This window comes from Cystoisospora suis (assembly GCF_002600585.1).
Source record: "Cystoisospora suis strain Wien I chromosome Unknown contig_4200, whole genome shotgun sequence".
Classification (NCBI taxonomy): domain Eukaryota; phylum Apicomplexa; class Conoidasida; order Eucoccidiorida; family Sarcocystidae; genus Cystoisospora; species Cystoisospora suis.
The window spans coordinates 386-26,473 of NW_027156992.1; the positions used below are offsets into that span (position 1 = coordinate 386).

Below are 26,088 nucleotides of genomic sequence, written 5' to 3' on the forward strand. Positions count from 1 at the left end.
CATTCAAAAAGACAAAAGAAGACGAAAAGACACAAGAGAGAGGAGGGAGGAGATGAGAGGACAAGATAAGAAGAAGAAAAGAAAAAGGAAAGAAGAAGGAAAGAAAGTTACAAAAAAGAAAACCTTCCGCGAACCGATCGATATCAGTCAATATCGGTATGGTACCCATCACCATGCCTTTCTTTCGTTTTCTTTCTTTCTTCAAATCGAAAGAAAAGGCAGGAGAATCAGTCGACTTCATTCAATGGAGAAAACTATTGCAGCACCACTATTATCGTTATCTACTTTCTATGATGTATTACGCACGCACCATAGAAGAAGACCAGCGACAAGACCACTAGAGAACAAGAAGAAGAGACGATCTCTCTATCTCTTTCTTTCTCTCTCTCTTTCTTTTTCTCTGTTGGTCGATCTAGTGGATCTATCAAGGAGAATGAATAGTGAGTGGTGCTGTTGGCGATATACCTAAGAAGATAGATAGATAGAAGTACATAATCGACCGATCACATTAGGAGATAGGTAAGTAGATGCTCCTTCCCTCTATCGCATCTATATAGACAATTAGATATGGGAGGTCGTATGAATAAGAAAAGAAAGAAAGGGACATATAGAGAGAGAGCAGTAGCAGTAGAAGACAGATCAAGATACCTCGGCCTTTGTTTCTTATACATACTGTATCTTTTTCTCCTCTTCCTTCAGTCTACAGACACATGAAGAAATGCCATCTTCTCCAGAGATCTCATAGCATCTCTCTCTCCATCTATCTATATACAACATATACAGATGTGTTTCTTGTTCTCTGTAGAGGGATGTACAGGGGGTGTACCTTCATCTCCCAAGTCATAGAGCTGTGAAAGAAGAAGAAGAGAAGATCCAAAATTTCATCCATTCTAGATAGATAGACATAACGAATCTCCATCAAGCACACCAAGAACCTTTCAAGCAAGACAAGCAACATGGATATACACGCATGTATGTATATATATGTCTTTATATAAACATATTTACATGCATACGTATACATATGTATATGCATATATGTCTTTATATATACATATACATATATATGTACACATGTATATATATGTATACACCTATATGTAACAAAACAGTTGAGAAATTTTGAATGTGTGCCGTACAACATCCTCCTTTTCTTATGACCTATCCCTGAAGCTCTTCATTCATTCATTCATTCATGTATCTCTTTCTCTATCGATTTCTAGTGATCTTTCTCTTTCCGTCTCTTTCTCTCTCTCTGTCTCTGTCGTCTCATCACGATATTTCCTTGTTAATCCGTATAGCCTAGTGCAGCGCGGACATGTTTTAGTTTGGCCTTAGCCGTTAGTTTCTTTTTTCCTCCTGCTCCTCCATTCAGCGAAGAAGAAGGAGGTGTTGCGAATACGGTATATCGATCATTCGCATCATCGCCATTAGAAAGAAGAGAGCTCTTTCCTAGATCTCCTGGCATGGCTGGTCTCATTGGCCCCATAGAATGCCTACTCATGAAGGTGGTGGTGTAGACTTGACTTTGGCCTCCTATTCTGTTATCTCCCCCCCCCTTCATTTTGTTTTGCAGTTGAAGTAAGACATAAGGATCTAGGGGGGGTCTCTCTCGAGCTTTCTCTTGCGCAGCAACTTCTTCAGGAGTCATCGCTCGACCTTCCATGGGGAGCTCATCTTTCAAATGCTAAAAAGAAACAAAGGCAAGGAAGATTGATGACAATGAAGAAAGATTAAGATAGATAGTCGACACATCTCAATGAAAAACATATAGAATGAAACTTCAAAGATAGATAAATAGATAGAATAAAGATAGATTGAAGATAGATAGAATAAAGATAGATTAAAGATAGATAGATAGGTTAAAGATAGATTAAAGATAGAAATGTTGTGTATGTATCGTTGTGTGAGTATTACCTGGGGGAGTTCCCATTGGAGTCCTTCATAGGTCCATACAGGTTTTCCTGTGTCTGAGTCTTTAAGGTGCCAGTATTCGAAGATTCGTATATCTTCTTGGTCAAAGACACAGTGATTCACATCTCTTTTGAAAATATCTACATGCTGCTTGACTTTCTGAACGATCCTTTCTTTACATAGGTTTGTCACATCTTGAATAGTTTTCTGGGCCCAGGATATCGCTTGTTGTAGTTGTTCTTCTTCTCCTTGTCTTCTTCCTTCTCCATCTTCTGACGGCGTGAGAGAGCCGCTTCCTCTTCTTGTACTGCAGCTGTCTCCGTCTCCCTTTTCTCTCCTTTCTGAAGTTGGGTTGGTGTGGCTATGGGTGAAGTCATGAGACAGGCTTTGACGTAAGAGAGAGGTGCTTGTTCGGGTTGATCCGCCTAGTAGAGTTCCTCTTGAAGGATGAGAGTGTGTATGTGTAGCATCTCTGATAGTTGTCATGGTCTCTTCATCTCCACCTGTAATATGGGGTCCTAGAGTTGTTCTTCCTTCATCTCTTTTCTCTCCCCCCTCATCCTCATAATCCTCATAGTCGGGGTGGTGTCTCATGCCCCCTTCTCCATGACTGAATATAGATGATCTTCCTAGGAGACCTAGCTCTTTCATCCATTGCATAGGCCTGGATGCAACAAATGGAAAGAATCCTCCCTCTCCATCTTCATCTCCTCCTCGGCTCTCCAGACCTGTTTCTATCATCCTTCTAGACGAATGAGAAGGACATGCTTCACTTGGAGACGGCGAGGCAGAAGCACCACCACCTGCCTCAAGGGATGTACCTCGGGCCGCTGGTCTCCCCCCTCCATCATGATGATGATGACTACTACTACTATTCGTCGTAAGATGATGAGAAGAAGAAGAAGACATATGAAAGGAAGATTCAGTTTTGGAATCGCTTAATCCCCCTGAGCTATGACGGTGACGACTGTGTGCTAAGAGATCTCCTCCATGTAATCGAGTCCCCTCTCTATGTCCTGGGTGGTCGTCATGTCCCACGAGGCTTCCCTCACGGGTTCTTCCTCCGTGTGGAGATGAAGCGGACGAAGAAGAAGCAGCAGGAGGTGCCTGTGTAGAGAGGAGAGGTGTTCGCCTCGTATCCCATGTGGGGCGTTTGATAGGAACCTTCGACAGATATAAGAAATCTTCGAGATTTGAGGGAATACGTACATTCGGATCTTCTATAGGAGCACGTCCATACCCCGGGGGGGGATCACGTTGAAGGACCGATAGCATAAAAGGACTTTCTTCAGGCTCCATTCCTAGACAGTTCTCCGCACATCCACGGATCATCTCACGCCCAATCTTCTCAGGGATTTGCATCCCTGACGTGACCGGTGTGGCGATCCCTCTCCATCCCCCTGTCCTATCTAAACCTAGAGTAGGACACTGACTACTGGGACCCGGGGGTGTCTCCTCCCTATAACCGATCAAACGGGCCCTTCGAACACGTGTTGGCTGCTGTGTAGAGACTGCTTCTCCTCTCGGAGACGTCGCCGTGGGTTGATCTTTATCCGCTTGCTGTCTCGGCAGGAGAAGTGCACCCCCCCCTCTCTTTCCCCCACCCGGACGTCGTGGCGAACGTGTCGGTGATGAGGATTGCTCACGGCCAGAAGGTGTATCTCCTCCTCTTGGACTATTTCGACTATTTGTACCGTTACGAAGAAGACCTCTCCTTTTAGATGACGGACGCCCTGTCTGGTGAGCTGAAGAAGAGGATGAGGATGATGACGACGCTGCTGTGAGAATCGACCTACCATTCCCTCCCCCTCTAGGACTGACCATGCCCACAGCCACTTTGCGACTTTGGAGAATCTCAGGGGGAAGAAGATCCCCTGATCTTTGTGCCGGTCTTCGGCCTATACTCGAAGCATCTCCTTCTCTTTGTCGACGGAGAGCTTCATCTTCACGGACAAACGAAGAGGGGACAACGGTCCCCCACGAACGACGTGTATAGACACCTAACAGTTTATAGGGATGCTTCGGTCGGACAATTAATCGAGTTCCAAAGACATCTTCGGGTCCTGGGCCTCTCCAGTAGATGGTAGGCTCCAAGCCACCTTCATCTTCAATCTCTCCTGCCTCTATAGCCGCTTCACGCGAATTGCGCATCTGCTTTACAAGAGGATCTAAAAAGAAAACAAGAAAGAAACAAAAGAGAAGGGGGAAAGATAAGAAATCGAAAGGATACAGGCATGTTGGAAAACTCAACCATATGCTTATATACACGAAGAGAACGTCAAGGGAAAGAAATAGAGTGTCTGCATCTTACAAGAGAGGAAGAAGATCATCATCTACTTTAAGCCGTCGATATGAGATAAAGGTATCTCTGAGGACCGATCCAATCACATTCCTACTAAGGATGACGAGGATGACGATGTAACAATTGGGGTGTATGTACACTTAGTCTCATAGTCTTATCACTCCTACCACTACTAGAACCATGAAGGAGGGATGGGAGGAGTGCTGTGACAGTTACGTGATATTTACATCTCTGTATATAGACCGGAAAAGAAATTCAATGAGGACATAGACATGCCGCATTTCATTTTTGGGCTTCCCCCCCCCGATTGAGAACGACAAGAAGAAGAAGAAGGAGAAAGAGAAGGACTGATAGCTAGGATAACGGTATCTATACAAGATTGATTCCTTAGATGGCTAGCTTGGCAATCAGACATGGAGGAGACACACTCATCAAAAAATGGAGATCTTCTATGTCTATTGCCGTCGACTTCGAAAAGCTTCTCTTTCTGTTCTTCTGTTGCTAGGTAAGAAAAGCCCAGATGAAAATGCATCTATAAATACAGTCGTTCAAGGAGAGCATGTCCTATTCATCCAGGTTTCTTCTGGCTATGCCGTTCATCGATACACACGAAGAAGAAAGACTACTCGTACGAGAGAATAGATCCTAGGTTTCTGTCTTCTCTCCCCTAGAGAGAGACGTACCGCTTTCTTCAATAGTCCACTGAGGAGGAACAAGAGCTTGGAAAATTCTTCGTGATCTTCTACTAAAGCTTGTACGTATACGCTCCGTCGAAGCAAGCAAGGACGGGATATCTGTGTTACTGAGGGTATCAAGCCGTGAATCTAGATCGACTTGTATTTCATCCATTTCATCCGCTATATGACGTGCTCGATTTCTATACCCTTTCACAGCTGCTGTCTTCCTTGCGTTCTCGACTTTCTCTATCTTTTCATCTTCCCCCCCTTGGCTATTCTCCCGATTCCCCGCCTCTTCTCCTTCTCTTCCCCCGCCGCCTCTTTCTCCTTCTCCGTTGCCATCGTCGGTTTCTGCTAAAGAGAGCTCAGGGAGATATTCATCACGGGAAGAAGGAGTACTATGACGGAGACTTGAATGATGGCGAAAAGAAGATTCTCGCCGCTCCCCTGGAAGAGTAGGGGGACTGTGAGAGATGATCGGAGAGAAACGGACGCAACCGCTACTTCCTGTCTCTCCCTCTACACTTGGCCGTGTGCCTGTTTGGTCATCTCCAGAATGTGTCGAGACACGACGGCGTTCTCTCCTTAAGATGGAAGGAGCTGAGGGAGATGATGTATCTCCTCCTATAGAAGGAGAAGATGATGAGTCCATAGGAAGAAAAACAGAGGATAACAAGAAGCAGAGAAATACTGATGAGAAAGAAGACGACGAGAAACGGGAGATGCTGAGGGAGTTGAATCGGGTAGGAGAAGAGACGATAAAACAAAGGCTTCAATAAGCATGACGGAGGTAGAAAAGAAGAAAGAGAGGGAAGAGAAGAAGAGTGGGAGGTGGCTCTCGTCAGAAAGAAAGAAAGAAAGACAAAAGGGAAGACAGAGGAAATGAAAGGAATTGTATACGAGAGATTCTCTCGAAAAGGAGTAACAAGTCCATACACACACAAGGTTCGTCAAAAGGGGGAAGGTATAGACGTAGAGAAGCAGTTGATGAAGAATCACGTGGGGGATTGTAGGAGATAGACAAGGCGGTCCAAGTGACCAGCTCAGGTGTACATACACCTGAGAATACTATTGGAGGGCCGAGAGTGAAATGCTACGAGTCATGTAGAGGAGTAGAAAAGAGGCGAGAAAGAAAGAAAAGGGTATAGAGAGAGTTGTTTAAGCCAGGTAGACGGACGATGGCAGGTTTGAAAGCAAGAATCCGTTGATAATAAGTCAAGTGGAAGCCCTTCAATCATGTGAGACTTCCTCTATATGACCGGAAGACGAACGAAAACAAGGAAATCCCGGAGACGAGAAGACAAAGGGAAGTTCAGTGAGGTGTAGACGTCTAAATACTTTACTATCATTCGTCCTCTTTGCATGACGATCCTGTGAAGTTCCCGAGGATTCTGGGGGTAAGAAAGCAAGAAGACTCTACTCCGAAGAATCCACTGTGATGACAGCGGGGAAGACGACGAAGAATAGTCGTACGTTGCTTAGACCCTCTTTATCTGCAATCCGTCTTTTCATAGTCCACCTCAACTACTTGAACATCTACACCCTTCCTTCACTTTGCATTGCTTTAAGTTGATTTGCCACCAGAGAATGAGCCCCAGGATCGTTCCTTCTCCATGGCTAAGCGCCGACCCGGCCATGACTGCCCCCCCCCAGCGCGGCGTGTTGAAAAGCAGAGATGTGTATGATACGAATTCTTGATAGAATGAAGAGAAATGGAATCTGCCAGCCTTGTCTTGTGAAGGAAATAGATGATGAAGATGGCGCGAGCGAANNTTCGCTCGCGCCATCTTCATCATGCTTGATCGGATCGCGACGGTTCCTCAGCGAGGCAGCGAAGATCCGTGATCCGGGTGTGTTAGGATGACTGAAGATGATTAAAAAGAAACCCCAAGACCTTAAGCAGGTGAAGGTTGTTGACGTCTAGTAGTATGAATATGGGAGTTTCCGAGAATGGACAGCTAGTCAAGACAACGTTCAAACGAAGAATTGACCTTGAAAGAAAAGACCTCCCCGCGGAAATTTGAAACGCGAACAATAAAACGGATCGAGTTGAAATGCTCAATCACTTCCTTTGATTAAAAAGTTGATCCCTGTCCCCGACCTGTTGGAGCGGTTGCTGCTAGTCCAGAAAAGATTACGGGAGAAAGAGAAGAGTCGGGACCATAGGGCCTACTTTTCCTTCTTCTTATGGCGCGCTGATGGATTGGGAAGGGTTAAGATTACGAGGAACGGAAGAGTCAACTGCATCACACCTCGGAAAAGATTTCGGGCGATTGACAAAAAGGAAAAAAAGGGCACAGCCTTATGGGCTTGAAAAGGAAGCAAACAAGGGGAACAAACTCGGAAAAAAATTCGGAAAAAGTAGTCGGCATCCGCTGGTCGCTCTGTAACGAGCGATAGAGAGTGTGAGTCGCTTGCTAAGAAGAAGCAAGCTGGCTAACTCGCAAGAAGACGGTTAGCGGTGATGTTGATGTCAGGCTGCGGATGACAACGAGAACAGGCTACCATAGCGGAAACAAAGCTGAAAAGAGACGGAACAAATATTACCCTTTCAACTTCTCGGAAAGCACTTTCCTTGTAAAAAAATTTAAAGCATACACGTGGTAGGTCTTACGAGAGACAACTCGCTGGGGACAACCGAATCGACGCACATCAACCAACCAGCTGCTTTAGTGACGACACCGACCGGGCAAGCCTCTGATACATCGCGTCCACCACCACTTCTTCTGGCCCTGAACCTTGTGTTTTCCCTACACGACCGCTATCATACAGTCGCTGGTCTATTTAGGAGAGCCATCGGCCTAGCAGTAGAAGCCAGAGTGCGTTAAACCTAGGTGGGGTTGCCGGGAAGGTGTCAAAGCCTCACTCAGGTCGAAAGGGAAGACGGTGGGTGGGTGAGCGGGTGGCTCTTGGAGAGCTGTTAAAAGGAAGAAGAGCACGGCCGCACGTAAGAAGGTTTTTTGTCGGTGTGTTTGTTTGTGTATCAGAGAGTCGGAATGTGTTAGGGGGAGTGGTGCTGTACCGCTCTGCTGGGTTCTTTTTGTTCTCTCAGCTTTTGTGTTTTCGAGATTCCCATGACTGATCAAAACATGGCCACTTTATTCTGAAGGGTGGAAATTTAGTGAGGAAAAAACGGGTCAGCTACACAAAAGAAGAAGAGAACGTCCTACTTCCAGACAAGAAGGGCCTTAGCATAGTGAAGTTTGCTGGTCTAGCTGTGCAGCCGCTGGGCGGAGGACCCGCGCTGCTTTGCCGATTTGCGGTGAGAAAAAAAGCGAAAAGAAACGAAACCCGACCGAACATCATCTGTCTTCCTCAGATCTTGTCCTACAATCCAACAACGACAATGACTCCTTTTCTACGTAAAAATTCTTCCGCAGTCCACCCAGGACTTAGAAATTCTCCTAACTCTGGACTGACAATCCTTACCAACGCCATCCCTGTGCGTGAGGCACGCGGGAGCGGCGCGGAGTTCCAGACGTTTCTGTGTACCGTGGTATTTTTTCTACAACGAGATACGTACACTTTTAGGTTCAGCTTTCCCGAGAGCCCCTTCGTGAACCGGTTAGACCCGCTAAGTTGAAGCAAGCGTGAAAAAGAAAAGACGAATCAGTAAGTGTTCCAGTCTTCAAGAGAATACTTTCTTCGCCTCTCTTAATCTCATCCCCGCTTGGTCTTCAACTCGTGAGTGAATAAACCACAGGTCACTGACATGCCGTTTCTCTTCTGATACTGTTGTCAAATTTAAGTACCCGTCATACCAGCAAACCAAGAGGAGTTCGTTTGTGCATCCTCCTCTCCGCTTTCAGTCCGCTAGTGGCAGCGCAAGCACGCCGCAACTGGAGAAACTGCCGACCGATAGCCGTATGAGGACAGTTGAAAGATCCTTGTTGTCTTTTCAAACTCAAAAATTAGCACACACACACCTTCATCAGATATCACATCACATGAGGAGGCACGATAAAAGCTCCCTAACATGCCTGCAGTAAAGCCTCTAGCAGACAGGCGTTCACACAAGCACACGGCTGTTGTTCGGTAGGTTTGAACCCTTCACCCCATCTTTTTCACCACTGATATGTCGACTTTTCTATTGTCCGTCCGTCCCTTTTGACATCAAGAGAACGAGGATCTCAAACACTACCCGGTTAAGTCTTCAGAAAAAACCGACCGGTTCCCAAGATGAAAAGACAGTCACGATCTTGTCATCCGAGCCGTCATCCATCTTTGCAGGCAATGAAGCTATCTATCTTCTTTGTTCCTTCCTTCCTTATAGATAAGTTACCTCTTCCAAAGAAAGGATGAACAACACTAGCTTAATACGAACCTGCAGTGGCATCTTCACCATACCGCAGTGAACTACTTCCTTGAGATGATGACGATGAAAGTGGATCATTCTCAACCAAAAGACGGAAAGAGTCGCCATCAGGTCCTCTCAGAGCTTTCTTTCTCTGAGTGGAGGAAAAGGAAAAATATGAGACATGCCATTCACATGTCAGTTGTTAACCAAAAGAACAACAGTCAAAGCGTCTTTCTCCCGTTCCTTCCCTTCTACCAGCAGGGTTTGATTCTTTCTTTCTTTGTCACTCCTCAACTCTTGTGAACAATCATCATTCTCCCTTGACACATACATACCTGCTTTGTCCTTCCTTCCCTTAGGTGTATGTACCATTCATTTATTCTTCGCAAAAGAACTTTACATCATCCAAAAAAACGCTTCATCCTTACTGCGCGCTACCGGATGATGAATTCTCCCTGTCTATTAAGGACGGCCAAACACGACGGCAAATGAGTCGCCGTGAGAAGATCTTCAGAAACAAAAACAGACAGACGGCTATAAAAAAAGGAAGGAATGCACGCAGCAGCAACCCTTGGAGCAGCGCTGAGAGAATGATCCTTACGTCTGCAGTATACCACCTACCTGAATTTCAACAGGGGTAGACACCGCATGCATGCACCTTCCTCTATTCCTTCATTCAGGAATGAAATGATCAGATCGACCAAAAATTTGTCACCAATCCTGTCAGTCGACTGTTCTTTTCTCGAAACCTCATCGCCGCCATCAGCGTCGTCTATTTTACCGGCAACCAACAGTACAGGGACAGAGAGAACGAGAGAGACAGAGAAACGAAAACTACCTCCCTCACGCCCTCTTGAAATCAGAAAGAAGGCATAATGATGATAGTGATATAAATACACGTGATCTTATCAAAAAGAACAATCTCTCAGCGCTGCACGCAGCAGGCATCTCTACCATACACACATATCTCCTCATCAACCAGAAAAGAAGCAACAGTCTTTCTTCTCTTCCTTTCAGTAAAGACCCCCAACATGCAGTGTCTCACCACCCCAGTGAGCTACAAGACGAACTTTCTCCCTCATCTCTTTTTACCTCACTCTTAGAGGGAAACATGGAAGTCCCACACATAAAGACTATTCGTAGAGATCTCCTACATCAGACGACAGAAAAAAACTACACAGTATCGATGTAGGTCAGAACATAATACAGATAGGCCAGTTGAGACACACATGTATGTATAGGTACCTGTATGGAACAGTGAGAAAGTATATGACCAGACTTCTACACCCTGTTGTCTTTTCTTCATCACTGCATGCATACATACATTATGCATACATGCATGCATAAATACATATGTATCCACCCTGCTTAACGAACGAACTTCCTTGAGTTCCTCCTGGATGTTAATGCATTTCCACCTCCCTCTCCTTCGATTCTCTCTGATGAACACGCCAATAACTCTCATAGCCAAGAGGGGTCTCTATCTCCTCGATACAACTCCACACAAGTATTTCTCGCAGAGGCTTCTCCACTATTTTCACAATCGAGAAAGAAAACATAGAATGACTTCTTATTGAACAAGAAAGAAAAACTCAAGAAGAAAAGACAACACAGACAGAAACACCGGCCTTCTCCATCTCTCTCTTCAACATGTGTGCACCTCACCATCTTCACCACCTACACACATGAAGAACCTCGAGTTCGAGTGGACCCCTTCGACGAAGGTGGACAGGAGGCACAGATATCTATCTACCTCTCTATCTTTGATCTATCTATCTATCAATCAGGTTTCCACCTAAGAGCCCCTGTCATGAAGCACGAAGACGACGACGCAAGAGAACACGAAGAAGAAGAAGAAGAAGAGAGAAGTCACGGACAAGAAGAAGAAGAAGAGGAGAGATTTCCGATCTAGGTGTTGCTGGTATGTGAGTAGGAGGTGGGTTTAGAAGGGGGGGTCGATACAACCCAGCAAGCAAGGACAGTTATATCGTCCATCTTTCCCCCCATAAAGTGTGTCTTAGCAGAGCGTGCATGCTTCATGAAAGGAGTTTTCGCAAGAGGATTGCGACTGAAGAAGAACAAAACAGAAGAAAAGAAGAAGAGAGGAGAAAGACCGTGAGATGTATTGATTAGTATACACGGTGATAGAGGGGAGGGAACGCTTTCTTGTGAGAGGAGACATAACAATGTCGTGTATTAATTGAGAATTCTAGTGAAGGAGTAAAGAGATCCTCCACTCCCCCCTCTATCTACCTATCCTATTTATCTAAGTTACCGAACAGGTAGACACACAGATGCATTCATAAACATATAAGATCTATCTATAGATGTCTCTGTAATCTATGTTGTCACATACATATAGCCCTCTACACTAGGGTAGATATGCACATGTGTATGTATCCAGATAGAGCCCTAGTGTAAACCACCATCGTACTGCTAACGGCAAACTCCATGCATCGTGTATGGGATCATGAACACTCGTCACTTCCCTATGCCTACGTATGAAGAATTATGTCTATGCATGTATGCATATGTATGTGTGTGTATGTATGAAGATGTATGTGTATGCATGTATGAATACGCATGTGATGAAGCACGAGGTGGAACGAGATACACATATACAGGGGGACGGAGAGGGTAGGGAGAAAAGAAAAGCACAAAGAAGAGAAAGAAAGATAGTACTACTTCCTATCCATACGTGTATGGGGGTGAACGTGAGAAGAACATAAAACAGCAGCCATCAAGAAAACGCAGAAGAAATGCGAGAAAGAGAACAACAAGAGATCAGTTCAAATCGACTAGATCAGGCAACCGCGAGACAAAAGCCCTAGAAAGAAGAAGAAGAAGTAGATCCATAAGAAGTCCAGATAGAAGAGTCATCTTGGAGAACACTGTTTCTCTGCCAAGAGCTATTCATCCACCTATCTCTCTAGATATCTATTGATCTCCCTCCCTCACTCCCTCTCTCTCTCTCTCTTCTTTCCTGGCGAGATGGAATGGTCGATATTGTTTTCATCTTCATATGACTATTTCTCCTTCCTTTCTTACCTCTTTTGAGAAGCGGCTTCAGCAATCGCAGCGGCGACATGTTGGGGTGTCGTGGCTCTTGTTTCATCGTTGAGAAGCACTTCCGCCTCATAGGGACTTAAGGCATAGTCGGCTAGATGACAGATTTCATAGTCAAAGAGATTATCGAAGACCCCGTCGGTTCCTAAGAGAATCAAATCCCCTTCCTGGATCTTTATGGAATACACTCGAGACATCTCGGGTGTATCTTGAGGTAGCATTGAGGCATTCTGTAGCACACGTGTAAGAGAACCCATGCCTCTCGCAACTAGGCTAGGGTAGTCGCTACGTCCAGGCAATCGGCTTAATTGATACGGACAGTTGAACTGGTGTTGCTGCTCTTTAGATCGATGAACGCACGTCATGCGAGACATCTGCCGTCGTAGGATCATGACGCCGCTATCTCCAAGATTCGCTATGCCAAGGGTTCCTCTCTTGCCGTCTATACACACAACTAAAGCCGTAGAACTCCCGAAACTGTGGGTCTCTTTATACCCGAGCTTCAGCACTTCAAGAGCTTTTAACGCGGCTTCGTCTTGTTGATCTTCCATAGAAGACAAGGAGGAGAGGGAGGGACAATCTTTCCCTTCACGAGATGAAGCTAATGATGATGAAGAAGAAGACGAAGGGGGAAAAGTTTGAGAAGAATCATCGTGTTCTTCATGTCGCTCTTTCTCCTTTCTTTCTTTACAGTCGACTCGATGTTCTTCCTTTTCTCCTTCTTCTTTCTCCCCATGAGAAGCTTTCTTCTTCTTTGAGGTTATCTTTCCTCCTTCATGTTCAGTTCCTCTATCAACTTCTTCTTCTTTATCTTCTTTATCTTCACTATTCTCCTCATTGGGAAACCACGTCTGTTCCATAGCAGCCTTCCAGCAGCCTCTCATGAGTTCTTCGGCAAACATGCGAGGATTTAAGCCGAAGGACTCCCACTCTCCTACGCCATCAGCCACTCCCGCACATACTGCTGGACACGCAGGCGCGTAACACCTCACTGACGAAATAGAAGAAGAAGAAGAGAGAGAAGAAACTGTGGAAAGAGATGAAGATGATGAAATAGGAGAAGAAGGGTTGGATGAGGGAGAAGAGGGAGAATGAGGATGAGGATGATGATGCGGATGGTAGTAGCTTGAAGGTTTCTTTGAGTTTCTGTGGTGGAGGTGGGGGGGATTGTTCGCAGTCGGACTATACAGCAGATGAGAGGGAGAGACTTGACGAAAAGAAGACGACGAAGAAGAATGAGAAGGGGGATGTTGAAGATGATAGGAAGAAGACTGAGCAGAAGAAGAAGAAGAACGATAAGACGGAGAAGAAGAAGAAGAGTCGCGAGAGTTGTGATGATGATCATCATCACTACCAGCGTGATGTTCCTCACCCCCATACTGGCCTTTCATCGCCCAGTATGTATTGCTACTACAACCCCCACTGCTAGGAGAAGAACAAGAAGAAGGAAGAGGATAAGGAGAAGGAGAAGAAGAAGAAGAACAAGAAGCGATGAAGAAAGCATCGGCACCTCCTGTGTCAACTTTATCAGGATGAGGTAGCATGTAAGCCCCGCACTTCAATACAAGACCCGAACGTCTTCTTTCTCTTTTCTTCTTCATCTTGCGATCTTCAGTTTCTTCTCTCCATATCCCTTCTCTTTCTTCTCTTCCCCCTCCCCCTCCTTCTCTTCGTCCTTGAAAGATCTTTTGATCTGTCGCATCTGAACAGTGAAGTATTTCTTTCTTCTCTTCTTCGCTGCTTACTACGCACAAAGAAGTCGACGGAGAAGCAGACCTCTTCTTGATCTTCTTCTTCTTCATCTCTCTCCCTTCCTCTTTTTCTTGACCACCCGTACTTCCTGATACGGGTGAAGAGGAAGAGAAACCACTTTCTTTCTCTCTCTTTCTCCCTATCTTTTCTTCATCGCTCATTTCAAGCTGTCCTTGACACCCTTTCTCTATCTCCTTTTCTTCTTCTTCCTCCTTCTCTTGTAGATCATCTTGACTCTCCTTCTTTCCAGCGGCCTTCTCATTACCACCTCCTCCCTCTTCTTCCGTCTTCTTCCTCCCTTTCTCTTTCTGCTTCTCCCTGTCGTCGAGCCGGCATCTCTCCATCTCCCCCTTCTCTCTACCATCGCTATTCTTCTCCAAAGACGACCGCCCGTGACGAGCATCATCACGCCTGTCATTCGGATAACCTGGATCGCCGCTCCTCCTCCTCCCCTCCCCACTCGCCCTGTCAAGATCATCTAGACGACCTTCTTTCTGATGCTGGGAGGCGCTAAGCTCACAGAGAATGTCCTCTGGATGAAGAAATTCGAGGACCCTCCGACTCCACTTCGCAGAGTCAGGACACGTGACTGATCGACCTATATCTGCTTCGTCTTCATCATCTTCTTCGCTGTTCTTCTCCTTCTCTTTTTCTTCCTCGCCGCTTCTTCGATCGTCTCCATGTGGAGAAGAGACGTGTGAAGTGTCAGCCGTCTTTTTAGGATGATGAAGAGAAGAAGACGAAGCCCGGCCAGGATCCTTATCATCTTTCTTCTCGCCGCTGTCACTTTGATGAAAAAGACATTCTTTCTCTTCTTCGTGTGTCGAGGAAGAAGGAAAAGATGAGAAACAAGGCGGTGCTGAAGATAACAATAAGAAGGTGGGAGGAACATGAGAGTGTTGATCGACCTCATTCTCTTCTTCCTCTCCATCATCCTCGATTGCTGCCTCTACGTCTTTTTCTTTCATTCTCCTCGTCGCGTTCTCTTCAGGTGAAGAAGCCTTTTCATCTTCTCGATCAAAAGACAAAGAAGAAGAAGACGGAGAGGGAGAGGTCTGGTGCGAAGGATCATTCTCTACTGTTGTATTGTTTTCATCTTTCTTATCGTCTATCATCTTAATAGAAGAAAAAGAAGAAGGAGATGAGGAAGCAGAGGAAGGTGTCCGCGTCTTTCCTCGTTCAGTTGTTCTTCTCGGTAGCTGGGGGAGAGCATCACCCCGATTTTCTTCCTCTATTTCTGTCTGCGTGCTCGAAGAAGAAGAAGAAGCACAGACAAAGTCACTTGAAGAAGAAAAAGAAGAAGGTTCTCGTGATCGATTGGATCCCCCCTTAGGCAGAGAAGAAGCTTTGGATGCTTGTGAGGAGACTAGTGAGGAAGGGGTTGCTGTCTTGTCTATCTCTTGAAGGGAAGAAGCCCTAAGGTACATCGTTGTCGCTGTTATATCTGCCTCTCCCCCTGGACAGAAGGAAGCAGAAGAAGAAGAAGAAGAAGAAGAAAGGAGATTTTGAGAAGAACAAGAAGAAGAAGAAGAAGGACAGAAAGATTTACTTGATAGAAATGCAGGCTTCTTTGTTAACCAGTCAGATATGTACGAAAATCTTGAAGAAGAAGACGTAGTAGTAGTAGTAGAAGAAGAGGCATTCTTATTGAGACTGACGGATGTAGAAGAAGAAGAAGCGGCGAAGCGTTCGAAGGAGAAAGGTTGGTTCCACGCAGATAGGGGGGACATGCGCCGTATCTATAAAGGAGTCACAGAGACATCAACAGACGTCGATTCATCGAGAGTGAGAATAAACATAATAGACAGACATACACCTACGCACGTCCTTGATTCGTATCAATCAAAACTCACCTCTCTTTGTCAACAGACCAAACCATAGAGGAATCCCCGCATGTTCTCTTCTGCTGCTCGTATATGAAGATAGATGTATGTATGAAGATGTGTGCATGAAGATGGATTGTTTTCATACGAACAGCGCGCATGCACATGTATGTGGTGTCTGTGGTATGGAAGACGTCTGTAGATACAGGTGTGCTGGCGAGTGTAGGAGCGGTGTACATGTCTGAAGAAGATAGATGAATCTCTATGACCGCTCCTCTCTGTGTATGCTTTATGTCTCTCTATATGTTGGTATATACTGTGTATGTAGTCATTATGTATGGTAGAGACGAAAAGAGACAATAGATGTATGTATGTACAGAGAGAGAAGCTTGACGATCTTTCTCTTCCTTCTTCGCCAACAGAAAGAAAGAAGAGCCTTCACCTCTATCTAGAACTAGAGACAAGAAGAGAAGAGAAAAGCAACATGTTCTCTCTCGCTCGAGCCTTCGATGAATAGAAAGGAAAGTCAAGCACCCGCACGCCTCTCTTTTAGCCTTTCCAAAGCTCACTCACCAATGCTGGAGGAGAAGATAAGGAAGAAGAAGAAGATGACGACGATAAAGATGAAGATGGAGATACGGCTCCATAGTGTGAGTTTATTTTTGTGCCAGACGTCATTCTCACTTCTTGGGTCTGTTCTTTTCTTCTTCTTTCATGTTCTTCTTCATCTTCTCTATCATCTTCTTCTTCTCCTCTTGTGTAAGACCTTCTTACATCTCTCTCACTACTTGACATATCCCCTTCTCTCTTGGTAATGTCTGACTCGTCCCTTCTGCTTGTTCTTCTTCTTCTTTCTTGAACTTCATTCCTCTCGATGACTTGATCTCCTCCTTGTCGATGAGGAGGAAGAAGAGAAGTCATTGCTTTTCTCTCTTCTTTGTCTCTCTCTCTATGACACAACGATAAATCGCTACCTTCAAGAGAAGAAGGCGAAGAAGATGCACCTCTATGACTCTTCTGTAGAATATCCCCTGGAGAGACTTCATCTCTAGAAAGAATACACGAAGCACAAGAAGAGGAGGAAGAAGAGGGAGAAGAAGAAGAAGAAGAAGAGCCAGAGAGCTGTAGAAGGAGAGATAGGTTCCTATTTCTTCTCGTGGTTTTCGTCTCGAGCTCTCCTGGGAGAGGACCTGGTAAGGATGAGGAGGATGAAGAAATGCCCAGAAGTCGTGTATTCCACCCCCCTCCTTTCAGAGAGAAAAAGCCATACGACAAGGAAGATAAAGACGAGAAAGTACAGGAATACGAAGAAGAAGAAGAACAAGAAGAAGAATGAGTAAGCTTTCTTGCCTCTTGTGGAAGATCTGCTGGGGAGTGACAGTTCTCCCCTTGGTGGCGTCCTTCACGAGAGCAACCAAGAGCCTTCTCTCCATTCGTTGTTTCTTCTCCTTCTTCTTCTCCTTCTTCTTCTGCTGCTGTCTTTTTGTCTTGTGGTTCTTCTTTCTCTCTTATCTTTCTTTCTGGATGTGCTTCTTGTGTCTGGAGGAGTCGGTCCTTGTCTTCTCCATCCTTCTCTTCTTTCTCACACTCGCTACGAGAGATACAGGAAGAAGATGAAGAAGAAGACGAAGAGACGCTTGTTGTAGTCGAACCGTTACGATAAGAGAAGAAGTAATACCGATGATCGCCATGTACGAATGTCCCCTTCTTCGCTTCTTCATCTTCTCTCTCCTTCTCTTCGTTAATCTGGTCCCTCCTTTTCCTAGCCCAGGAGTCTTCTCCTACATCTCCTAATCTTGGAGAAGTTCTCACGCGAAAAGGGTCACTAGAAGAAGAAGACACATCCCTATGATGAGATAAGAAAAGACGAGGAGGATCAACAGTGGAAGGTGACCGAGAAGGGTTATACGCAAGCATACCTAAAGATGAAGAAGAAGAAAGGTTATCTCCCTGGAATGAAGAAGAAGAAGAAGCTTCATAGAGACTCTTCTTGTATCCACCATACAAGAGAGAAGCGGAGGAAGGAGAAGACGAACGAAAGAAACGTCGGGTGGTGATAATAGAAGAAGAAGATGATGAAGACGAAGAAAAGAGAGATTTCTTCGTACGGAAGAGAACTAGAGTATTATTCAGATTCCCCTTACCATCCTATCAACAATACAAAGAAACGAAAGAAGACAAAAGCTGCATGACGGAATGAAAGACAGACGGACAATGCAAGTCCATTCGATGCACTGCTCCATATATAGGTATCTACACACATATATGTTTATATCTCTCTCTATCTGTCTATGTATCAGTGAGACAAGAGAGGTGTGCATAGAGCTCATTATTCATTTCCATTGAAGAAGAAACGTCCATACACACCTACACCACTACCCCCCGAAAGGCATGCAATTCTAACGATATGGCTGTTCATATCTATAAACAAACCTATGTATATCTATATACTACGTATTTCGATATACAGGTATACATGTCTATGCATGTGTATACACGATGCATACACAAATAGAGGAGATATCCAGATATAGATAGATAGCCTCTCTCTGTATACGTACGTATACATAAACAGATAGATATAGATATGCACATATGTAGACCTATGTGGACAAGTGTGTGTGTGTGTGTATGAAAAGGCAGATGAGCTATCAACGAACATACACTTCATACCGCTACAAGACGTGTAGAGAAGAGAATCAGCGGTGTGTCCTTTTAGTTGCTTTAGCCTCTGGCTGAACTTTGGCTTGTCCAGCCAGCCCCGTTCTCTGACTGCGTTCTACTCCTTGGTAATTCTTCTTCTTCTTAAGATCGAGAGAGATGAAAAGAACTCACATGAAAAAGGAAAGAGGAAGAAATGGAGAGATCGTACCAACATACATAGGTAAGTAGGTATACAGAAATCTCACTTCTCTTGAGACACAACAAATCTCTTCGTACCCGTGCATGTCTATACAGAGAGAGAGGAGAGAGATGATGTATACGTGAAGAGAGATTCTGACGCTAAGAGGAAGAGTAGATCTATGTCGATAAGAGACAAGCGTGTAGATAGACATCGAATGATATCAGGGGGGGGTAGGACCACATATATTTGTCCACGCTACTGTTTGATAAATGTACCTACCTATATCTATATATATATATATATATGTAGCGGCATGTAACCCCATCTGTAGACACACGGAGATCTTTCATATATACATTTAGAGTTAAAGATGTATACATAACACACAAGGATATGTATGAGACCTTTGCACCGTGCCCCATATACAATGAGATACACCTCTGTCTAAACAAGAGCTAGACAGACTATCCAGACGTAGAAGAATGAGAAGAAGAGTTGAGAAAGATGTGTATATTTCCTTACATCCCGAATAGGTAGAGAACGATGGCATCTCCACTGCCCATCGACAATAAACTTCACTTGAAACTGAAGGACCTGCAAACCATCCCTCCCTGCTGTGACCATCCACTGGGGAGGAGGAGAAGAAGAAGGAGATTCTTCTTCTTCTTTATCCTCTTCTGCAAAATCGCCCTCTCTCACCATCGAAGCACTTGGCAGATCCACACGATCATTATTATGAGGATAATGCTGATGTGTATTCTTCAAGACACTTCTTCGGCTCGAGGGACTTCGATTCCTATCCTCCCCGTCAGCTTCTTCTTCTTCTCCATCTTTCACATGATGCTTCTTCTTACTCGTCATCTTGATCTTCTTCATCTTCATCTCCCCCCCTCGCTGTTTGTCGTCGTCTTCTCTTCTTTCTCCCTCATGAAGACCAGCAGAAGAAAAAGCGACTGTCTCTCCTCCTTCTCTCGGAAAGTCGCTTCTCAAATGTGCGCCAGGTGTAGAAGAAAAGTTCAGAGATGCAAGAGATGAAGATAGGAAAGAAGAAGAATGGCGATAGAGTCCGCTTCCTCCTCCTGCTGTCGGCCGCATAAGGTGGCATGAGAGAGGCTTTTTCTTCTCCTCCGCATAAAGAAGACGAGGAGAGAAGAAGCGAAGAAGATCAATTGCAAAACACTTCTCATCTTCATTCCATGATAAAGCAAGTCTCTCTCGCCATGGTGGGACTGTAAAGGCTCCTGCAATCTACAGAAAAGAACAGAAAAGAAAAGGAAATTCTAAATGAAGGAGGAAGACAGAGGCAAAGCTCCATAGAACGAGATACAGACGTACATACATTAGATAGATAGATAGATAGATAGATAGATAGATAGATTTCGGCGAGGGCATGGGGATGTACATCGTGTATCAGTGGAGGGAGATATAAAATGAACTGTGACAAGCCACTTAGCCCTCTAAAGGTAAAACATCCCACTCCCCTTTTCTTTGTCTTTTTATTTATTGCTGAAATTCTTCTTTTTCTTCTTCATCCTCAATCATGATGACTTACTTCCACAGTCCGTGCAGGTTCTCTCCATTGTACAATAAGACTGCTCTGACGTCTATGGCTAGCTCGATGACTGCATGCAGTCGACAACTTTTGCCTCAAAAGATGTCCTGGAGAAGAAGAGAAAGAAGAAGGGGAAGACGAAACAAGCGAACCACTTCTTCTTTCATGTATTTCTCTAATCTCTTCTTGCTTTTTCTCTTCTTCCCTTGGTGTAGAAGAGGACGAAGAAGAAAGAGAAGAATTTCCCTTCTTCTTCTTGATCCCGATGGTAATTAGTGAAGATTTCCCGCACTCTTCTTCTCCTCTTTGAGAGAAAGTGCTACTGCTCGTCATCTCATCTTCATCCTTACCCCCCTCCGACGGAAGCGTTCTGTTTGAAAGTGTCTGTATTATGTACACCTCCCTGGATGGCAAGATCTCTGAAGTAGAAGAAAATGAATGAGAGAGATCTTTCTTGATCTTCCTTTCTGTCTCAGAACAACAAGACGAGAGAGATGGGCGTCCTTCGTTGACTTTACCTTCACGAAGAATATCAGGATGAAAAAGGCTTGACCTCTCTTCATCCTCCTTCTCTTCTTGTCTGATCATCTTCTCTTCTTTATACCCGCTGTCTACAAAGCTAGTAGATGGAGAAATGAGAGGTGGGTATGTGTGTGTGTCGATGGTAAACCTCCTGGCATTTTCGTCTCTCGTTTCTTCTTTGTCTTCTTTCCTTCTTTCAGAACCCTCCTTGAACCCGTGGAGACTCTTCATATCCCCTTCTTCTTCTTCGTCTTCCTTTTCTTCTCTTTCTCTCTGAGTCTCTCGTTCTTCGCTCTTACTAGAATCAGGAGGTCGCATGCGTTCCTTCTCCAAATAAACGACTTCGACTTCGACTTCTCTATTCTCTTCCTTCTCTTTTTGATGATTTGAAGTAGCATTTGCAGGTGTCTCACCTCTTTGATCTCGGTTGTCGTTCTCTTTCTTCCTCCTTTCCTTTCCTTGGTCTTTCTTTTCTTCATTCTTATTCTCCTTATCATCATTCACTGCCTGCAAGAGGGAGATTCCATTCCGAGGAACCTCTTCCTCTTCTTCCTTCTCTTCTTCTTCAATCCCGTTCTCTATCGCTAGCTTATCACGACTTCTTGCTCCTTCATTCCTCTTCTTATCAATACTGCTATTCTTTACCTCTCCTATTCTACCCTCTTCCTTCTCGTCCGTGTTAGTCTTCTTATCCATCTCTTCTCCTTCTTCTGCGATCTTCTTCTCCTCCTCTTCTTTCCATAGAGATCTACCAGAGGGGTTTCTCTGTATCTTCTTCTCTTCTCCGCATGTGCCTTCCCTGGACGTCTCGCCTTCTTCTACTCTTTCCAACTCATTCTTCTCCTGTGCTCTAGGTCTATCCTTCGTCTTCTCTTCTACACCGAATCTTTCATCCGCATTACACGGGAAAGAGGCGAGATTACTTTTCGCTCTTGCGAGAACATCTGTGCTCTTCATATCCTCCTTCTTCTCCTCCTCGTTATCCTCCATCCGATTCTTTCTTACCTTCATACCTGTATCAATGATATCTGTCACGATCATCTTCAAGCTGGTTTGTGCGGGAGCGCCTCTTCTTCCTTGTCCAATAGAAGAAGAAGAAGACGCGAAGGAACCCCACTGTCCTCGAGATTTCCCAGAGTGAAGAGAACAACAACGGAGAGAAGGAGAGTTTTTCTTCTTCTCCTCCTTCATCGTCACGCCCACTGCTTCTATGCCATCTGGGGCAAGACGATCAATCTTATCTCCCTCGGACGGAGAAGCACACCAACTCTCCTTCTTTCCTTCTTTCTCATTAACCAGATTGAGACGTTCCTCTTCTTCTTTCTCTTCTTCTTCTTCTTGATTGATCTCCTTCTTCTTCTTCTTAGCGTTCCATGAAGAGGTGAGGAAACAACCACACATGGTCATCTTCTCTCTCTTCTTCTTGAGCTTCTCTTCTTCTTCTCTCTTCTCTCTTCTCTCCTCTCCTTCTTCTTCTTCTACCTTGTGTTGTTCTATCACATCTCTCTCCCTTGTCGCCCTTGCGTCTCTTTTCCGACTTGAGAGATCCCTCTCGTATCCTTCGTCCCGGCTTGAACTTTCTTTCTCTTTGACATATGAAGAAGAAGATGATGATTTGATCACTTTAGAGACAGCGCCATTTTCTTTCTTCGAAGAACGTAAAGCTTTCCCCCCCCTTAGGAGGAAGCCACAGGCAACTCCTCCCCCGTCAAAGGAGGCCTTTCCGTGAGTGATCTCTTCAAAATATTCTTCTCCTATCGCTTTCTCTAAAGCACGCTGAGCCGCTTCAGCCGCCTCCGACATCGTCGTGCAAGAGAGGGAAGGTCTCACAGCATTTGAAGACGAGACAGGAAATGAAGATGAAGAAACATAGGAATGTCGCCTGCCCCGGAGTGAACGATTCGCAGAAGGAAGAAGAAGAAGATCTTCGTCGTCTTCTTTTCTTCTTCCTCTTGTTAGAGAGGTTGCTCTTCTTCTACCCCAAGCAGGACCTCCAAAGGTGCTTGTACGTTGAAGTAAAGATCGTCCTTCTCGTGAAGACGGCGATGATGCTGTGACGAATTCACGAGAACCTAAGACAGGATAACAAGGAGGAGGAGGAGAAGAAGAAGAAGAAGAAATAGACTTCTTTCCTTCATCGTTGTCATAGACATTATCTTGATGAGAAGGATAGACATGACGATGAGCTTCACTATCAGATACACACGAGAAATCTTTTCCTTGTTCTTCTTCTTTCTTCTTGAAGGGATCTCTTCTATCCTCTCCTCCATCTCCTCCTGGCCTAGGTTTACTGAGAAAGGATCGTGGCATGTGATCTGCTTTGCTCGAGTGGGCGTGAGACGATGATGATGATGATGTGGTTGTTCTTCTTCTTCTCACAGGAACCAGCATTCTTTGAGAAAGTGAGAGAAGGCCTAGATCCTGCCGACCACATGGGCTAGCTGGAAGGCTCTTTGTCTTAGCAAAAGAAGAAGATGAAGGTGAAGAGGAGAATTTTGCCCCTGGTCGATTAGGAGGAGATGAAGAGAGATCGTCTTCATCGAGATCTGAGACAAGAGGAGTTGAAAGTAACGATGAGCGAGAAGAAGAAGAGAGGGAAGGAGAAGAATAGAAATAACCGCCTGGAGGTTCTGAAGAGAACGACACTCTCTTCTTACGTGTAAATAGCGGAGCATCACAAAGAGAGGAACAACATGAGTCACAGCATAAAGACGCTTCGTCTTCTTCATCTCCTTCCCCTGTCTTCTCTTCTCTTCTCTTTCCTTCTCCTTGCTGCTGTCCAAGAGAAAGACAAGAATAAGAAGATGAAGAGAAGCAGGACGAGGAGGAGGAGGAGGAAGAGTGAGATGAAGCATGAGAACAGTTCTTGACTCGGCTATTACAACCACGATGAGAAAGAAAGAAAGAAGAAGAAGAGAAAGAAGAAGAGAAAGAAGCTCGAGGTTTATCTGCTGTGGCCTTCTGACAGGCCCCGACATTTTGAGAGGAAGAGAGTGTGGAAGTATCAGGCAGGAGAGAACAATGTCTAGATGAAGACGAGAAAGGATAGAAAGGATGAGAGGACAGCAGAGACGATGAAGAGAGAGGAAACGTTTGATTTCTATGTCGTCTTCTTAACGAAATTGTGAATGGCTGGTCACGTAGTTCTTCCTCTGGGTTGTCTTCTTGTGGTATATCATGGATATCTAAGAGTTGAAGAAGACGAGAAGAGGATGAAGAGAGATCTATATCATCAATCGAAGGCATGTAGACACTCTTATCCTTCTGATAACGCATCTCAGAATCTCGATCTTCTCTATCATCTTTCCTTGGTTCTGCCCCACGTGAAAGACCAACCTCCTTTCTCATCTCTTTCTTTTGATCGTTCACTTGGGGTTTCTCTTCCGTATCCTTAGTTGCCTCATGATGGAGAAGATGAAGATCTACGCACCTTGGAAATCCCTCAATCGACGGGCTTCTCTCCTTCTTCTTTCCTTGTTGTTCTTTATCTTCTTTCTCCTCATGCGCTTCTCCTCCTCTTGTCACTCTGGGAGAAAACATCGCCATCTCATGCGTATCTTGGCTTGCTCGGTTCTTCTTCCTCTTTTCATTCTTCTTCTCGCTGATCTTCTTCGGTCCTTCTTCTTTCTTCTTTTCTCCCTCTACTTGAGCTGTCCCTCCGTCAACTTCCCTGAGGGTGTTCTCCTTCCTTTCTCTGGAAATGTCCGATGGGAGACATAAGACGCCTGAAGATGAAGAGACAGTAGCCCTCTTACCACAGCCACTACTACTACTACTGCTCGGAGTAGTAGTAGTAGTCGTATCTCGATCAAGTCGGGGGAAGTCTTCCTCCTTTTTCTGAGGAGCGAATGAAGATGTTGACGAAGAGGAAAACGGAGGGCTACGAGGAGATGAAGAGAACAAAGAAGACGGTAAGGATGACGAAGAAGAAGCAGAATAGGGAGAAGAGTAGAAACACTTCGAAGGTGTGAGGACAGACGAGAGACTAAGAGGGACAGTTGAAGAGACGAGCTCTGCGATTTCTGTTGCCTTTGACCGTGTTTGAGGGGAATAACGTGAAGGAGCAGTCAGTTTAGAGAGAAGAGATTTCTTCTCACTCTCCCTAGTCGTTATGGATGGTGGTCGTGCTGGTATCACCCCCCTTCTATCGAAAGAAGAAGATAAAGGATGAGGATGAGAAGGCGCTAAGGCCATAGATGAATCTTCTCTTGTATGAGTGGTAGAAGAAATATCATCTTGTCCGGTTAAGAGAGAGGGAGTCGCACCGTCAGGCTTGTTTCGAGGGTGATGGATAGGGAGAGACTTGTCTCGCTCTGAGATTTCTAGCTGAGAAGAAGTCGGATAGTGAGACTTCTGAGAGAGAAGCTTTCCATGTAACCGTTTAAGGAAACACAGCATATTTATTGCATGCCTTTTTATTCTCTCTTGTTCTATTGCAACTTCAGAAGAAGAAGAAGAGGAAGGTGAAGAGAGAGACGAAGACAAAGAGGAAGAAGAAGTTCGTTTGGTGAGAGAAGAAGAAAAAGAAGAGGGAGAGGAGGAGGAAGAGGAGAAGAAGAAAGCAAGATCATCATAGTCACGATGAGCATGGCGGGGGTTTCTTCTTCTTTCATCGTCTGTCTCTTGTTCTGTCGTCTTCGTCTTCTCGCCTCCGTCTCCCTGGCCTCTCACGTTCTTTGGTGACACGGGAGAAGAGCCTGACTCTCCTTCTCCTTCCTTTCCTTCAACTCGATTTGTATCCTCGTAAAGATGATAGTTGCTATCCACCACACAACACTGAGGCTTCGCTAAAGAAGATGAGAGAGAAGATGTCTCTATCCCGTGTCTGTCTCTTGTCATAGGAGTTTCAAGGTCAACAGATGATCTATTGTCGCTGTCTTCTTCTCCACATGTATGGGAAGAAGAGATGCTTTGCTTTCCATCTCCCCTATTAGCGTAAGAGTCATAAAGATCATCTCTCTTAATTTCTTTCCTATCGTCATCGTGAGATATAGAAGAGTAAGAGAACGTTACAGAGCTTCTTCTTATCTTGTTGCTAGGGTTCTCTTCCTTCTCTGTCTTTCTCTCTCCCTCATAAGAAGACGGCGAAGAATGCAGCTGCGGCACTTGTGATTCGGTGATACCGCCGGGTGATAGATCTCCTGTCTTTTCCCTGTCTATGATGTGCGAGTTTCTCTCTGTATGACTCCTTCTCAAATTCTCTTTCTTCTCTTGCAGACACATCTCGACCTTTTGTTCTATACGGGGTGAAGTGAGAAGAAGACTGGTCTCCTCCTTGTCAGGGTTTCTACATCGAAGAAGGAAGGGCGGACACTTCTTAGAAAAAGAGGAAAATGAA

The 26,088-nt window shown here is 44.9% G+C and overlaps 4 protein-coding genes across 4 annotated transcripts; all 4 read right to left on the reverse strand.

The window, feature by feature from the left end:
• Window positions 1-20: 20 nt before the first annotated feature.
• Window positions 21-960, reverse strand: CSUI_007801 (uncharacterized protein; the record flags this gene model as incomplete). Its single annotated transcript, XM_068067944.1, has 1 exon — window positions 21-960. A coding segment is annotated over exon 1 (219 nt), but the record flags the coding sequence as incomplete, so codon positions are not given.
• Window positions 961-1,091: 131 nt separating this feature from the next.
• Window positions 1,092-6,633, reverse strand: CSUI_007802 (uncharacterized protein). Its single transcript, XM_068067945.1, has 3 exons — window positions 4,900-6,633; window positions 1,918-4,082; window positions 1,092-1,687 (listed from the first exon to the last, which is right to left on the reverse strand). Exons 1-3 carry the CDS (start codon window positions 5,543-5,545, stop codon window positions 1,289-1,291), a joined length of 3,210 nt encoding a protein of 1,069 aa, XP_067920078.1. The 5' UTR covers window positions 5,546-6,633; the 3' UTR covers window positions 1,092-1,288.
• A 55-nt stretch (window positions 6,634-6,688) lies between these two features.
• CSUI_007803 (uncharacterized protein) lies at window positions 6,689-7,524 on the reverse strand. Its single transcript, XM_068067946.1, has one exon. The coding sequence runs from the start codon at window positions 7,263-7,265 to the stop codon at window positions 7,140-7,142; it is 126 nt and encodes a 41-aa protein (XP_067920079.1). The 5' UTR covers window positions 7,266-7,524; the 3' UTR covers window positions 6,689-7,139.
• Window positions 7,525-8,690: 1,166 nt separating this feature from the next.
• Window positions 8,691-14,243, reverse strand: CSUI_007804 (serine threonine specific protein phosphatase). Its single transcript, XM_068067947.1, has 2 exons — window positions 12,239-14,243; window positions 8,691-11,258 (listed from the first exon to the last, which is right to left on the reverse strand). The coding sequence occupies exons 1-2, from the start codon at window positions 14,167-14,169 to the stop codon at window positions 11,099-11,101; spliced, it is 2,091 nt and encodes a 696-aa protein (XP_067920080.1). The 5' UTR covers window positions 14,170-14,243; the 3' UTR covers window positions 8,691-11,098.
• Between the last annotated feature and the right edge of the window lie 11,845 nt (window positions 14,244-26,088).

Coding starts and splice junctions, on each gene's coding strand:
- CSUI_007802 (XM_068067945.1), bottom strand. CDS start 5,545: ATGGACTCATCATCTTCTCCTTCTATAGGAGGAGATACATCATCTCCC. Junction 4,083..4,899: donor GTGGACTATTGAAGAAAGCG/GTACGTCTCTCT, acceptor TTTTCTTTTTAG/ATCCTCTTGTAAAGCAGATG. Junction 1,688..1,917: donor TCCAATGGGAACTCCCCCAG/GTAATACTCACA, acceptor GTTTCTTTTTAG/CATTTGAAAGATGAGCTCCC.
- CSUI_007803 (XM_068067946.1), bottom strand. CDS start 7,265: ATGCCGACTACTTTTTCCGAATTTTTTTCCGAGTTTGTTCCCCTTGTT.
- CSUI_007804 (XM_068067947.1), bottom strand. CDS start 14,169: ATGAGCGATGAAGAAAAGATAGGGAGAAAGAGAGAGAAAGAAAGTGGT. Junction 11,259..12,238: donor GAAGCCGCTTCTCAAAAGAG/GTAAGAAAGGAA, acceptor GTTCTTCTTCAG/TCGCAATCCTCTTGCGAAAA.